Here is a 16,028-nt window from a genome sequence, read left to right as displayed (position 1 = left end):
ACAGGGAATTTGGGCTTCCGGGCTGGCCGGGAGAACAGATTTTACAGAGATGCGGGATGTGACAAGCTCTCTAACTGGAGAATGAACATTTCACATTTTTACCAGTTTTACATCCAATTGGAATGATTTTATTAGTGCCCATTTCCCGTGCTAGGCTGGGGTCTCCACCAAGGCAGAGAGGTACCATGTATCCGGGGAGCCTGCGACACGCTTGACACTTAGTAGATGATCAATAAGAACTTGTTCAATGAGTAAATGAATGAACCAGGGCTCCGCAGGTCAGGACTGTGTCCCTAAACCTAAAGAGCAAGGCCATGTGCCCCCTTGACTCCCAATAGCAGGGCCATGTCTTTACCTGAGACCCTGGAGAGTAGTGCTGGGCTTCCCACAGACATCAAAGGACAGGGTGCCTTGTGGTCCCCAACTTAGTGTCATGACGTCCCCAACCACTTCGAGGGCAGGGCCACGGCATGCCTCAGGCTCCAGAAGGCAGCTGTCCGTTTCCCACTCCCACCTCGGGGAGCACAGCAGGGGTCTTCCCGTACTCCCACCGGCAGGAGTGCGTGTTCCCCAGAGACAGTGGAGGGCAGGGCTGGTGCCTTCCCACTTGTCCCCTCCTCGCCATCCTCGAGGGCAGGACCGTATGAACCCCTCAGATTCCCCCGTGGAAGAATTGTGGCTCCACCAGATCCCAAAAAGCAAGGCCCGTTTCCTACAACCCCCGAAGGAGGGTCGTCCTCGCTCCGCCGCCAACCTACTACCACCGTCACCAGACCCTCAAGGGCAGTGCCGTGGACCTCTCCAGATCTCAAAAGGCAGATTCCTACTTCTCACGCCCCCACATCACCCGCCTCGAGACCGCAAGGGTAGAGGTGGGCGCCCCCGCCTCCGCACTTTTGCGCGGGGCTCCAGATTGTAGGGCAGGGCGGCGCTTCTCGGAAAGCGAAAGCCGGCGGGGCGGGGCGGGTGCCGTAGGAGAAAGAGGAAGCGCTGGCAGACAATGCGACCCGACCGCGCTGAGGCTCCAGGACAGCCCGCCATGGCTGCAGGAAGTCCCGGCGCGGGGTCTGCCGCCCCGGTCTCCTCCACATCCTCCCTTCCCCTGGCTGCTCTCAACATGCGAGTGCGGCGCCGCCTGTCTCTGTTCTTGAACGTGCGGACACAGGTGGCGGCCGACTGGACCGCCCTGGCGGAGGAGATGGACTTTGAGTACTTGGAGATCCGGCAACTGGAGACACACGCCGACCCCACTGGCAGGCTGCTGGACGCCTGGCAGGGACGCCCTGGCGCCTCGGTAGGCCGACTGCTCGAACTGCTTACCAAGCTGGGCCGCGACGACGTGCTGCTGGAGCTGGGACCCAGCATTGGTGAGGACGTCCCCTTCCTGGCTTCGTACTTGGGGGGTGAGGAGGCTGACTTTCCGCGGCCTCAGCATCCTGGCTCCCATGGAGAGACCCCGTTTCCTGCCTTGGGGGCCCGGAGAAGCCGGCAGAGGGAGAACCATGAGGGTCCCGTTCCTTCTTAATAACTGGTCCCGGTTATTAAGAAGGACTGGACAAAGGTCCGGATAGGCGGAGATGGGAAGGAAGCAGCTTAGGCAGAGGCTTTCGGGTAGGGCCAGGAGTCAGAATCAGGCTTCTGTGGGGGCATCTGGGCTGTTTCAAGTAGAGCAACAGGACAGGTGGGGCGACTGACAGTGGACTGTCTTAGAAACCTCAAGTCCTGGGGAAATGCAGCCCTTCTTTCTACTCACTGGCACTTACATAATATACATGCGTAGGCATTGGGTACAGCCGCCCACAGACAGGCACACCTTGCTGAATTGGAATCACTGCCCTCACTGCACCATAACCAGTGGGTCTCCTGAGCCTTTCTGGCATGCCCAGCCCCTTGCTCACATCTGCCCTGGATCCCAGAAGAAGCAGACCTACCTTGGTACCATTCTTAGGATCCCTAGGAAGGGACAAAGATACAAACCTGACTTTGATGGCCTTCCAGAAAGCCAGAACACCACTGACATCCCTTTGGGTCAGTTAGAGCCAGTGGGAGCTCAACTTCTCAGAGCTGTTGAGCTTCGCGTGGCACCAGTGAACTGGGGAAGCCCTCTAGAACAACCCAGCCAGGGGAGGTGGGACAGCGGCTGGATCTTGACTGTGGGTAAAGAGGTAGGCACTCCCAGGGAGCCTGCTTTACCCTGTCTCTTCCCCACAGAGGAGGATTGCCAAAAGTATATCTTGAAGCAGCAGCAGGAGGAGGCTGAGAAGCCTTTACAGGTGGCCGCTGTAGACAGCAGTGTCCCACGGACAGCAGAGCTGGCGGGCATTACCACACTTGATGACCCCCTGGGTAAGGGTCCAATACTGTTCCCATGGGACAGGTGGAATAGTACATTGTGGCGTTAAGAGCATGGGTGTTGGAAGCAGATGGGCTGTGAGACCTTGGGCAAGTCACTTAATCTTTCTGAGCCTCAGTTTCCTCACTTAAGAAATGGAGATAATAGTCCTACCTCTGGATTGCTGTGAGATGCTCATGAAACAATGTCTGTCTCATGGTTAATCCAGAGCTTAGCCCCTGAGGTATTAATCTTTCCTCTCCTGGAAAGGGCACTTTCTCTGAGGAGTATCATCTTGGGAAGGGTGCAGGGCCCAGGGTTGCCTAGGCAGGGGACTCTTGGCCGGACCCCTCCCAAGCCTTCCCATGGAGCTCTGACCACCACCCTTGTGCTCTGCACCCAGGGCATATGCCTGAGCGTTTCGATGCCTTCATCTGCTATTGCCCCAGCGACATCCAGTTTGTGCAGGAGATGATCCGGCAACTAGAACAGACAAACTATCGACTGAAGTTGTGTGTGTCTGACCGCGATGTCCTGCCTGGCACCTGTGTCTGGTCCATTGCTAGTGAGCTCATCGAAAAGAGGTTGGCTAGAAGGCCACGGGGTGGGTGCGTGGATGCATGAAGCCCTGCCCTGGGGTCCAGATACTGGGCATCTCCTCCTAGCTGTGCACTGTCCAGCCAGGGCACAGTGGGCCCTTCCTGAAGCTATTCCCAGGGGATATGCTGAACTAAGTTGCCACAGGACCTGCAGCCTGCCCACTCTCCCCTAGGTGCCGCCGGATGGTGGTGGTTGTCTCTGATGATTATCTGCAGAGCAAGGAATGTGACTTCCAGACCAAATTTGCACTCAGCCTCTCTCCAGGTGAGCCCAACCCTGCTCTGGCAAGAGAATGAGGGAATGTGTAGATGGGGCCTCTGGATTGTCAGCCTTCCCTCCCCAAGGGCTGTGGATGCAGTACCAAAGAACTGCTGAAGATCTCTGCACACCTGAGCATGTGTGCATGTGAGTGCCTTTTTGTGTGAGTGAATGTGTGCCGGGGTGCTTAGATGGGGGATGGCTGTTGTTAACCCTGGGGTTGAAGACTGGGCTTGTCCCACCATGGGGCAAGGGCCTGATGCCAGCATGGCACCCCTTGGCTTGCAGGTGCCCATCAGAAGCGACTGATCCCCATCAAGTACAAGGCAATGAAGAAAGAGTTCCCCAGCATCCTGAGGTTCATCACTGTCTGCGACTACACCAACCCCTGCACCAAATCTTGGTTCTGGACTCGCCTCGCCAAGGCCTTGTCCCTGCCTTGAAGACGGTTCTGAGGCCCTGGGTGTGTGTATATCTGTCTGCCTGTCCATGTACTTCTGCCCTGCCTCCTCCTTTGGTTGTAGGAGGAATCTGTGCTCTACTTACCTCTCAATTCCTGGAGATGCCAACTTCATAGACACATCTGCAGCAGCTGGACACCACATTTCATGTCCTGCATGGAACCAGTGGCTGTGAGTGGCATATCCACTTGCTGGATTATCAGCCAGGACAGTATAGAACAGGACCAGCTGGGACTAGGAGAAGGACCATAAGAGCCAGCTCTGCTCTGAGCCATTCATACATCTTCAGCCTCAGTTTACTCACTTGAGGAGTAGGATGGGGAGAACAGAGAGTAGCTGTGTTTGAATCCCTGTAGGAAATGGTGAAGCATAGCTCTGGGTCTCCTGGGGGAGACCAGTCTTGGCTGCGGGAGAGCTGGCTGTTGCTGGACTACATGCTGGCCACTGCTGTGACCACGACACTGCTAGGGCAGCTTCTTCCACAATGATGCCTACTGATGCTTCAGTGCCTCTCTGCACACCTCCCATTCCACTTCCTCCTTCCCCACAGGGCAGGTGGGGAAGCAGTTTAGCCCAGCCCAAGGAGATCCCACCTTGAGCCTTATTTCCTAATGGGTCCACCTCTCATCTGCATCTTTCACACCTCCCAGCTTCTGCCCAACCTTCAGTAGTGACAAGTCCCCAAGAGACTCGCCTGAGCAGCTTGGGCTGCTTTTCATTTCCGCCTGTCAGGATGCCTGTGGTCATGCTCTCAGCTTCACCTGGCATAAGAAGGGATCCTGGCCTCTGGCATATTCATTAAGTATGAGTTCTGGGGATGAGTCACTGTAATGATGTGAGCAGGGAGCCTTCCTCCCTGGGCCACCCGCAGAGAGCTTTCCCACCAACTTTGTACCTTGATTGCCTTACAAAGTTATTTGTTTACAAACAGCAACCATATAAAAGCCTCCTGCCCCAAAGCTTGTGGGCACATGGGCACATACAAACTCACACACAGACACACACATATATGTACAGACGTGTACTCTCACACACACAGGCACCTGCATACACACGTTTTTCTAGGTACAGCTCCCAGGAACAGCTAGGTGGGAAAGTCCCATCACTGAGGGAGCCCAACTATGTCCCTGAACAAAAATTGGGCACTCTTCTATTCCTTTTCTCGTGTCCCTACTCATTGAAACCAAACTCTGGAAAGGACCCAATGTACCAGTATTTATACCTCAAATGAAGCACAGATAGAGGAGGAGAGCTGCTTAAACTCACACAACAATGAACTACAGACACAGCTGTTCTCTCCCTCTCTCTTTCCCAGAGCGATTTGTACTTTACCCTCAAGCTCTCCTTTGGGGAGAAGGTGCCATGGTCTTAGGTGTCTGCGCCCCAGGGCAGACCCTAGGACCCTAAATCCAATAGAAAATGCATCTCTTTGCTCCACTTTCAGCCAGACTGGAGCAAGGTGCCTTTTCTTAGGATCTTGGGAGGGAATAGAGGCCCCTCTCTGCATGATCTTGTTGAGGCGTTTAGCTGCCATGCACCTGTTCCCCTTTAATATTGGGCATTTTAAAGCAATCTCGAGAAGCATCTTCTACTTGTTTTGTATGCATTAAAATAATTTCAAAGATATCTGAGAAAAGCCGATATTTGCCATTCTTCCTGTATCCTGGAATATATCTTGCATCCTGAGTTTATAATAATAAAGAATATTCTACCTTGGAAACTTGTGTGTGTGTTGAGTGGAAGAGGTTTGGAAGCAGTAATGTGGGTAAGAGAAGCTGGTCCACTGGGTGGGTTCCAGCCTGGATTTGGCAGGGGCTTCCTGAAAGCTGGGCCCCCTCCTCATAGGTTCAGTCCTCAGCAGGGCTGCAGGCAGAACCAGGAATACTGACCTCAGCTACAGACACTCAGGAGACTGCCCTCCTCCGGCCATGTTCAGTCTTTTCTGGGTTGTGCCATGCTCCTGGGTCCTGGCCCAGTCTTTGAGTAGGGGCTGATCTATGCTCCAAAGAGAGTCTGGAGGACCCCCCCAACTTCAGCCGCTGAGCACTGCATTGTTACTCCTAATAATCTTCTTTGGGCACATCTATGTTAATCCTAAAGGTACTGATCTATTTTTAAAGAAAATATTGCTTTTTCACTGTTTAAGAAAATTTGGAAAAGATAAAGAAAAAAACTCACACATCATAATTCCAGAGAGAACTCTAGTGACATTTTAGAGTGCTCAGACATTGTCAGTGACAGTAGCTTTTTTCTCAGTGGTCTATCTGCTGCCATGTCCTGGCTCCTGAGCCACCTGGATGCTGTAGCCTCCCCAGCCTTGCCCCTGTGCCCTCAGGGACTCCTGGGAAGGCCCTGTGTACTCAGAGAACCCCTGAGGCTGAACCTTTCTCTCCAGCATCCCCTGGGGATCAGAGCCACAGTGTGGCCCTGGTGGTGCCCCCAGGATCTGCCATGTGCTGCCCATGGCTGGGAAGACAGTCCTGGGCTGGTCCCCTCTTGAGAAAAGCCTCTCTTCTCTTAGGCCAGGCTGTTGACCCAAATGTGCTCTCCCCACTCCTATCTGACCCTCACACTCCTCACACCTGCCTGTCTCTAGTGCCTTCCTTCCCAATAGCTGTGTTCCCAAATGTAGATAAAGCTTCCTCTTCTCATTTTCAGTTTTAGTCCTCTATGAGCATTTAAAAGAGAAACTTTCCTTTTTCAATAAGGAAAATCTACTGCTGAAATTATCAAAGGCAAAGCAGGAAACTTTGGAGGGCAGCAGCATAGTTGAAATCCAAAACTACGATTCTGCCTGACGATGGACGTGGATTCCACCACAAGTCAATGACCAGGGAGAGAATTGGGGAGAGGGATTTCCTCTAGATTAGATAAGACTTGGGTCATAACGATCAAATGTACTGATATAGTATGACTTTGTTGGATGCTGGTTCAAACAGACCAATTGTAAAAAGACAATATTGGGTCATATATCTGATAAGGGGTTAATATCTGGAATGTATAAAAAAAAAACTCTTAGAACTCAACAACAAAAGAAACAAACAACCTAACTCAAAAATGGGCAAAAGACTTGGACAGAAGTTTATCCAAAGAATATATACAAATGAGGGACAGGTGTAGTGGCTCACATTTGTAATCTCAGCACTTTGGGAGGCTGAGGCGGGTGGATTGCTTGAGCCCAGGAGTTGGAGACCAGCCTGGACTACATGGCAAAACCCTGTCTCTACAAAAAATACAAAAATTAGCCAGGCGTAGTGGCATGCACCTGCAGTCCCAGCCACTCGGGAGGCTGAGGTGGGAAGATCGCCTAGGAGACAAAGGTTGCCGCAAGCCAAGATTGCGCCACTGCACTCTAGCTTGGGTAACAGAGCGAGACCCCATCTGAGGAAAAAAAAGAAACAAACAAAAAGAAAAAAAATACAAATGGCCAATAAGCACGTAAAAATATTCTTAATATCACTAATTAGGGAAAGCAAATCAGAACCACCATGAGACAGATACCACTTCATACCCATTAGGATGGCCACTATCAAAAAAAAAAAAATATATATATATATATATGTAACAAGCATTGGTGAAGATGTGGAGAAATTGGAACCTTTGTTCACTTTTGATGGGAATAAAAATGGTATAGCTGCTATAGTAAACAGTATGGCAATTCCTCAAAAAATTACAAACAGAATTACCATATGACCCACCAATTCCACTTGGGAGTATATACGCCAAAGAATTGAAAGCAGGGTCTTGAAGACATGTTTGTATACCCATGTTTGTAGCAGCATTATTCACAATAGACAAAAGGTATAACCAAGCCAACATCTATCAACAGATGAATGGGTAAATGAAATGTGGTATATATGTACAAAAGAATATTACTTAGCCTTAAAAATGAAAGATATTCTGACATATGCTGCAACATCAAATAACTTTGATGATATTATGCTAAGTGAAATAAGACAGGCTGGGCACAGTGGCTCATGCCTGTAATCCCAGCACTTTGGGAGGCTGAGTCGGGTGGATAATTTGAGGTCAGGAGTTCAAGACCAGCCTGGCACACATGGTGAAACCCTGTCTCTACAAAAAATACAAAAATTAGCCAGGCATGGTGACACATTCCTGTAATCCCAGCTACTTGGGTGGCTGAGGCAGGAGAATCGCTTGAACCCGGGAGGCTGAGGTTTCAGTGAGCTGAGATCATGCCATTGCAGAGCAAGATTCTGTCTCAAAAAAAAAAAATTCACACAGCAGAACACTGGGCTGGTAAGCGTGGAAGATGAGGGACTGCACCATCAATTTAGGGGAACATCGTCCCCACTGGCTGCTATTTGCCAGATGATATGGAATAAATGTTTTAAATGCCCTTGGGGATGTCTGGTTCTGAGACAACATAGAGTGAAAACACTTCTCCTTATTCCCTCTGCTAAATACAGGCAAAACACCCTGGACATTATATAAAACACAAATATAAAGAGACTCTGAAAGGTGGAGAGAAGATGATAGAATGGTTAGAGACCTCAGGACCTATGGAATGACATGGCACTGGCCTAACGTTTTCTTTTTGCCTATGCCTAATAGATCTCAGACTGAGTATGGAGAAGGCAGAAACCTATAAACTAATGAGTATAGGTAAAGAAAAAAAAAAAGGGAAAACCTGCTCTTACTAGCCAAACGACCAGAAAGGGACAGTCTTGCAAGAAAGAAAGTTTGTAGACAATAACCACTCCAGCTAAACCATAGAAAAAATTGTAGTATTACCTACACCCTGCCAGCAAAGGCCAAATGGGGAACCTAAACTTCCACCTTCTTCCCACCTTCTTGGGTGTCAGAGGGGGTCTAGTAGAGAGTCAAGACTTTCACCACTGCCCAGCAGTAATGTTCTCTATCATGTCAGTGGAGGCCAGATGGGGAGTAGTAACAAGGCATCCTTCTCCCTCCCAGCCAAGGTGGTATCAGGGGAAACTTAGTGGGCAGCCTGAACTCTCATCCTGACCCAGCAGTAACTAGGCACTCTCTCCCTTTTCTCCCTCACCTCTACCCTCGGATGTCAATAGAGTAACCTGCACTTCTACCTCCACCAGACAGCATTGTTTTGATGTCAAAGAAGACTAACTAAAACAGAAGATCCAAATGAGATCCAGCCTCATAACATAGCATCCAAAATGTCCAAGGTTGAAAATCAGTCATCATACCAAGAACTAGGAAAATCGCCAGGCGTGGTGGCTCAAGCCTGTAATCCCAGCACTTTGGGAGGCCGAGGCGGGCGGATCACGAGGTCAGGAGATCGAGACCATGGTGAAACCCCGTCTCTACTAAAAATACAAAAAATTAGCCGGACGTGTTGGCGGGCGCCTGTAGTCCCAGCTACTCGCGAGGCTGAGGCAGGAGAATGGCGTGAACCCGGAAGGCAGAGCTTGCAGTGAGCCAAGATTGCGCCACTGCACTCCAGCCTGGGGGACGACAGAGCAAGACTCCGCCTCAAAATAAAATAAAAAAAAAAAGAACTAGGAAAATCTCAACTTGAGCAAGAAAAGACAATCAACAGATGCTAACACCAAAACAGATGTTAAAATTTTCTGACAAGAACTTTAAAGCAGCCAGTAATAAAATACTTCAATAAGTAATTGTAAACATGCTTGAAACAAATTTTTTTTAAGTCTCAGAAAAGAAATAGAAGATATAAACAATTAAATTGAAATGTTAGCACTGAAAAAAAAAAAACTTACTGGATGGGTTCTGTTGTAAGATGTTGATAGCAAAGAATCAGTGAACTTGAAGACAAACCAATAGGAACCACCCAATCTGAACAAAAGAGAGAAAATAGACTGGAAAAAAATTAAGTCTCAGGAATTTGTGGGACAATAAAAAAAGTCTAACATGTATGTCATCAGAGTCCCAAAAGGAGAGGAAAAATAAGTTGGAGCTAAAAAGGTATACAAATAAATATGGTTGAAAATTTGCCCAATATAGCAAAAAAAAAAAAAAAAAACCAACCCATAAACCTATAGAGCTAAGAAGGTGAGCAAACCCCAACCATTATAAACGCCAAGAAATCCACACCAAGGTACATCACAGTCTAACCTCTGAGAATTAAAGCCAAAGAAACAAATATTGCAAGCAGCCAGAGAGAAATGATGCCTTACTAATAATGAACAAATTTTTGAATGGCAGTAGATTTCTTTCATTGGAAGCCATAGAGGTCAGAAGACATTGGCCCAACATTTTTCAAAGACTGAAAAAAAAAACAAAACTGTCAACTCAAAATTCTATATCCAGTTAAAATATTCTTCAGGAATGAGGAGGAAATCAAGACATTCTCAGTTGAAGAAAAACTATGAGAATTTGTCAACAGCAGGCCTACCCTAAAAGAATAGCTGAAGGAAGTTTTTGAAACAGAAAGAAATACAAGAAAAAAATCTTGGAATACTAAGAAAGAAAAACAAGAGAAACTAAAAATATGAGTAAATTGAGTATGCTTTCATGTTCTTAAATTGTCAAAATTATATCTGATGGTTTAAGCAAAAGATTAGTTTAGTGGTCATGTGCAAGATAGATTAAGGAAGTTGATAAGCACAGTGGTAATTTCTGCTTCAGGCAATTTCACAAACAAAAAAGAGAAATGAAATGACTACTGGCTGGGAGAAGAAACTCTGGGATCCCCACAATTTCCTCTTTCCTCAAAATATGTAATCCATCAGGTTACCTCCTCTCCTAAACACTCCAGGCATTGTCTGATGTAGTTTTCAACTTATGTACAGGAAATATTTGGGACAGTATAAATGAGGGAGAGTCAAGGCACTTAAAGCAAGGAAAGGCCTCTATACCTCACTGAAACTGATAAAATGTCAACACAAGTAGAACTGTGATAAGTTAACATATGTATAATGTTACACCTAGAGCACCTACTAAAAAATCTGTTCAAACAGATACTCTCAAGCACTATAAATAAATCAAAATGAAATTCTAATTTCATTTGGAAGTGCCCAAATTATAGAGCTGTAGAATAGATCAGTGGCTGCCAGTGTTTTGGGATGGTGAGGGAGGGGAGTGGGTGTGACTACAAAGAGGCAGAGCTTTAAGATGTTGCAGTACAGGCCGGGTAAGGTGGCTCACACCTGTAATCCCAGCACTTTGGGAGGCCGAGGCGGGCAGATCACAAGGTCAGGAAATTGAGACCATCCTGCCCAACATGGTGAAACCCCATCTCTACTAAAAATACAAAAAATTAGCTGGGTGTGGTGGCATGCACTTGTAATCCCAGCTACTCGGGAGGCTGAGGCAGGAGAACCACTTGAACCCAGGAGGCAGAGGTTGCAGTGAGTCAAGATTGTGTCAGTGCACTCCAGCCTGGGTGACAGAGCAAGACTCCATCTCAAGAAAAAAAAAAAAAATGTTGCTGTACAGTAGCTCTGTATCTTGATTTTGGTGGTGGTTACACAAATCTATACATGTGACAAAATGGTATAGGACTCTACACGTGTTATACCAAGGTCAAGTTCCTGGTTTTGATATTGTACTATAGTTATGTAAGATGTATTCATTGCAGGAAATTGTGCTGAGGATATAGGAACTTCCCTGTACTATTTTTGTAACTTTCTGTAAATCTACAATTATTTCAAAATAAAAAATTCAAGCAATTTTTAAATTTAATTAATATAGTTTAATATTGTATTAATATTAAATTTTATTTAATTTATTAATTAATAAGTAAACATTTAAGTAAAATTTGTTTTGAGATAGGGTCTCGCTCTGTTGCCTGGGCTGGAGTGCAGTGGCATGATCATGGCTCATTGCAACTGCAACCTCTGCCTCCTGGGCTCAAGCAGTCCTCCCAGTTCAGCAACCTGAGTAGCTAGAATTACAGGTGTATGCCACCACACCAGGCTACTTTTTTTTTTTTTTTGTAGAGACAGGGTTTCACCATGTTACCCAGGCTGGCCTCAAACTCCTGGGCTCAGGTGATCCACCCCACCTCAGCCTCCCAAAGTGCTGCTGGGATTATAGGCATAAACCACTGTGCCCAGCCAGAAGTAAATTTATTAATATTGATACTGAAGTTTGCTAATAGTTAATAATAATATTTTATATTAATAATATAAAATTAATGTTATTTAAATATTTTAATTAAATATACAAATAAAGTAGAAACAAAAGCCCCTGGGCGCTTATGCAATGACCAAAGCTTAATTCTCCATCTTGTTTTTTAAAGGAAGAATATTTTTCATTATAAAAGTGATCACTGATAACTATATTTATGCATATGTAAAAGAATATGTATTTTCAACCACGATTTCATTTTATGTTGAAAAAATTGACCAACTTGGCTTTTGAGGACCTACTTATTATATTGGTCCAGGTCAAAAGCAGAATATAAAGCTAAGCTAGGCATGGCTCTGTTCTCAAGAAACTTAAAACCCAGTGGAATAATTGAAGCACAAACACAGAAGATCTGAAGAACTCAGGAGTTAGACAACAGAGTTCTCCATAACGGATGCGCTGGCTGGTGCCAAAGACAGTATGTCCTACAAGTCCTGCAGACAGGCCTCTGTGGGACAAAGGTCTTGAAAAGATGACCTGTAGGGGCTTTGGAAGGTGGTAGAACTGGCAGGTAGACACCAAGAGGGGAAGGAGATTCAAGCTGTAAGGAAATAATTTAAGCAGAAGGGGAAAGTGAGAGGCATATTTAGGAGCAGGGAGTAGATTGGTAGGACAAGACCCTCCAGGTTCAGTAGGAATTACTGGGGGCCCGGAAACTCAGGCTGCAACAGGGAGCATGGATTGTGTCTGGTTAGGAAGGAATTGTTAAAACCAGAGCGTGGAGAAAATTAGTTTAGTGGTAGTATGCAAGATAGATTAGGGAAGTTGATAAGCACAGTAGTAGTTTCTGCTTCAGGCAGCTGCTCAAACAAAAATGAGAAATGAAGTGACTGCTGGATAGGAAGGAGAATCTGGAGTCTCCAGAATTTCCTCCTTCCTAAGATCAAATGGCCCATTCCAGTGTCCCTTGTCCTAAACACTCATGCATTAATTCAACTTGCAATGACCTATCCCTGAGGTCATGAGGGTGGGCCAAGGCCAAGGACATATGAGATAGGTCTCATGTGGCTCTGGTTCAAGGAGACTCCTCTGGTTGCTTATCCATAAGTGAAAATGAATGTGTTTTAAAAACAACTTCAGTTGCTTCAGGTGTTACCTCTTTCTAAAGCAGGGCTATCCAACAGAAGGATAATCTGAGTCACATATGTAATTGAAAAATTTCTAGCAGCTACATTAAAAAAAGTTGTAAGAAACAGTCAAAATTAATTTTAATAACATATTTTATTTAACCTAAGGATCTAAAATATATAGAATATATGTAAAATATCATTTACATAAAAATGTCATCTCTAAAATATTATTTCAACATGTAATCAAAATAAAAACTATTGATGAGATTTTACATTGTTTTCACATTGAATCTTAAAAAGGTACTGTGTGTGTATTTTACAGTTACAGCACATCTCAATTTGGACTAGCCACATTTCAAGTGCTCAATCACTACATGTGGCTAGTGGCTACTATATATTGGATTGTGCTTCTAAAGAACGCTGCTCAAAGTGTGGTCCCTGGACCAGTAATATTGACACCATTTATTAGAAATGAGAAGACTCTCAGGCCCTACTCCAAACCTGACTCATACATTCTGTACTTTGATAGGAGCCCCAAGTGATTAATAGATATAGAAAGGTTGAGAAACGTTGCCCCATGCATTTGGGAAGAGAGACCTAGGATAATATAGTGTTTTTGGCTACCCACCATCAACATTCCATCTCCTCATTTAGATTCCATGCCATGATTTCCCTCCAGACACAGACCAAAACCAAAGAGCACCTCTCTTTTTTTTTGAGCACTATGATTGGTTCAGGTATGTCATGTGACTTGAACAGACTCAGTGAGACACAATGACTCCTTTGGTAGCTCGACTGTGATTGAATGTAAAAGGTTTTAAATTCTGGAAAGTGATGGGAGGAGAGCCATCATGCTCCAAAGTGGCTCCAGAATTTATATTTGTGTATGAAGGTTTATGTATGAAGCCTGTAGAGAAAACCAGATACTGATGACATCATGTGAGCCCCTGCTTCAAGCCTTATTGCCGGAATTTTCAGATATGTGAGCCAGCAAATCCTGTGTTTGTTTGAAATAGTTTGAGTTGTGTGCTAGATATTATCTGTCTTCTCCTCCACACCTTCTCTTGTTCTCCACCAGGCTCTGTGCCCCAAGATAGTGACCTTCAAGGATTACATCAACAGGCTCCCCTTGCCCACTGGTTTCCTCTTGGGCTTGGTCAATGGGAGGCACCAGTGGGAGATGAGAGAGCAGAAAGAGAATGAAGTGAGGATATTTATTTCCTTGACTCTCTTCTTGTGGGATTGCTGAGGGCTGATTACACCTCTCTACAAAAGGCTGCAGCTATTTTCAGGCAGTCTTCTCTCTCTCCTACTTTCTCTGCTTCCAGTAGGCCTTAGTCCTCTTGCTCTGTCAGGCCTAGGAATGATAATGGCTCCTGGAGGTGGTTGGCCCTAGAGTACTGCACTACTCCATTTGGTTTCCCTATTGCCTGCCCGTGACTTTGCATGGCTCTTTGCACCAGGCTTTGTGACCCAAGGTATTGATGGGCTCCCCTTGTCCACAGGTTTCCTCTTGGGCTTGGCCAATGGGAGGCATCAGTGGGAGATCAAAGAGTAGAAAGAGAATACTTCCTTTATCAAACTGTCCTTAAATTGTCCATTTTGAGTGTGCCATTTGTTTCCTGTTAGGACCTGACTGGCATAGTAATTGGTATCAGGAGTAGCCTGGAGTCAAGCCCAGCCGAGTCCAACATAGATCAGCCAAATACAATCTGATCTGCAGACACTTGAACAAGAAGTAAATGCTTAATGTTATCTACCACTGATATTTTGTGGTGGTTTGTCACACAGCATCTTTGTGGCAATAACTAACCAAGGCCCTTTGTATGGTCATCTGATTGTTATGAGCAATGGGATGTAAGAGGAAGTGATATGTTCAACTTTTAGTTTGTGACCTCAACAGAAAGGTGTGTGCCTTCTATTTTCAAAATCTACCCATCTCATACTGCAGAAATGTGGGTGTGGTGGTGGGAGCTGGAAGCTGCATGTTGAGGATGGCAGAGATGAAATGGGTAGAGCCTCGGTCCCTGACACTACAGAGTGGAACTATCACTCAGGACTGCTTACACTCAGACTTATGTCAGAGTGATTTCTTTCTTTTTTTTTTTTAGGCAGGGTCCCACTCTGTCACCCAGGCTGGTGTGCAGTGGTGCAATCTCAGCTCACTGCAAGCTCCGCCTCCCGGGTTCATGCGATTCTCCTGCTTCAGCCTCTCGAGTAGCTGGGATTACAGGCGCACACCACCACACCTGGCTAATGTTTGTATTTTTAGTAGAGACAGGGTTTCACCATGTTGGCTAGGCTGGTCTCGAACTCCTGAGCTCAAGCGGTCCATCCACCTCGGCCTCACAAAGTGCTGGGATTACAGACATGAGTCACGGCACCCAGCCAAAGTGAAATGAATTTCTATCTGGCCATTGTTACATCAGGAATGCTGGCATCCTAATGAACTTTGGGTTTTCTGTCACGAGCAACCGAGACACAATGGGTTTGTTGCAAGCCCCTCGCAGTGCTCCTGCAACCCCAGTCCCTCCATGTCCACTGATAGTCTGCTTCCTGTTCTGCTGTGGGTCCTTCCCACTTTGCTGTTGAACACTGGGCCCATCTTTATCTGCCCTGAATCACTACTGCTCCTGTCACAAGGGCCCCCTTTCCTGCTCTACTGATAACTGTGTGGGTGTATCCAGCTTCACTGAAGGGCTAGCTGTAACTGGAGAATTCATATGTCTGCTCTATAACTTAAAGCATAAAAATCATTAGAGTAGGCATGCACATTTATAACTCAGAGGTGCGAAGACAATGTAGCTTCTTTGTTTTGTGTAATTGAATCTTTTGCATGAACCCTTGCCCTGCTGGGTGGGAGGGGGAAATTTAGCTTGCCAATTAATAATATTATCAGATTTTTTTGGTGTCGTTGTGGGTAACTTGATCACTCTTAGGCAAATGCTGTTTTGTAGGCCTCCTTCCCTTCTCCCTTCATCTTGCCAAGATGGTGTCTGGGAGTTTGGGAAAGAGAAGACTCATGTGACCTTGTGATAGAAAGGGTTGCCTCGGATCTCTGCGAGCAGGTCCTTGTACTGTCCTCTGGCTCTGCCATGGAGTGCCTGACCTGATTTGATTCCTGACTTGCTATGTGTCACCTGCTGAGATGCAGCAGACCTCATCTGGCCTTAGGAATGTGATGCCAGCATCCAGCACTGAAGTCTATAGTTT

The 16,028-nt window shown here is 46.3% G+C and overlaps 1 protein-coding gene across 5 annotated transcripts; it reads left to right on the top strand.

Annotated features, from left to right (window-relative positions):
* The first annotated feature begins 952 nt into the window (after positions 1-952).
* MYD88 (MYD88 innate immune signal transduction adaptor) lies at positions 953-5,371 on the top strand. 5 transcript variants are annotated; one of them, XM_032162080.2, is made up of 5 exons: positions 953-1,367; positions 2,212-2,346; positions 2,736-2,916; positions 3,105-3,196; positions 3,479-5,371. In XM_032162080.2, exons 1-5 carry the CDS (start codon positions 1,001-1,003, stop codon positions 3,631-3,633), a joined length of 930 nt encoding a protein of 309 aa, XP_032017971.1. In that variant the 5' UTR covers positions 953-1,000; the 3' UTR covers positions 3,634-5,371. The 5 variants fall into 5 exon arrangements, with proteins under 5 accessions (XP_032017971.1, XP_058298434.1, XP_032017972.1 ...); XM_058442451.1 differs by having other exon boundaries at positions 2,736-2,897; positions 3,479-3,499; XM_032162081.2 differs by lacking the exon at positions 2,212-2,346.
* Positions 5,372-16,028: the final 10,657 nt, after the last annotated feature.

This window comes from Hylobates moloch, unplaced genomic scaffold, assembly GCF_009828535.3.
Source record: "Hylobates moloch isolate HMO894 unplaced genomic scaffold, HMol_V3 SCAFFOLD_8, whole genome shotgun sequence".
Taxonomy (NCBI): domain Eukaryota; kingdom Metazoa; phylum Chordata; class Mammalia; order Primates; family Hylobatidae; genus Hylobates; species Hylobates moloch.
The sequence above is the reverse complement of the archived record's forward strand: the minus strand, read 5'-3'. Positions and strand labels throughout refer to the sequence as shown.

What these genes read in the sequence shown, in the direction of transcription:
- MYD88 (XM_032162079.2), top strand. Translation starts at nt 1,731, where the DNA reads ATGCAGCCCTTCTTTCTACTCACTGGCACTTACATAATATACATGCGT. An exon ending in CACACTTGATGACCCCCTGG is followed by an intron (nt 2,347 to 2,735) that starts GTAAGGGTCCAA and finishes CTCTGCACCCAG; the next exon opens with GGCATATGCCTGAGCGTTTC. An exon ending in AGTGAGCTCATCGAAAAGAG is followed by an intron (nt 2,917 to 3,104) that starts GTTGGCTAGAAG and finishes ACTCTCCCCTAG; the next exon opens with GTGCCGCCGGATGGTGGTGG.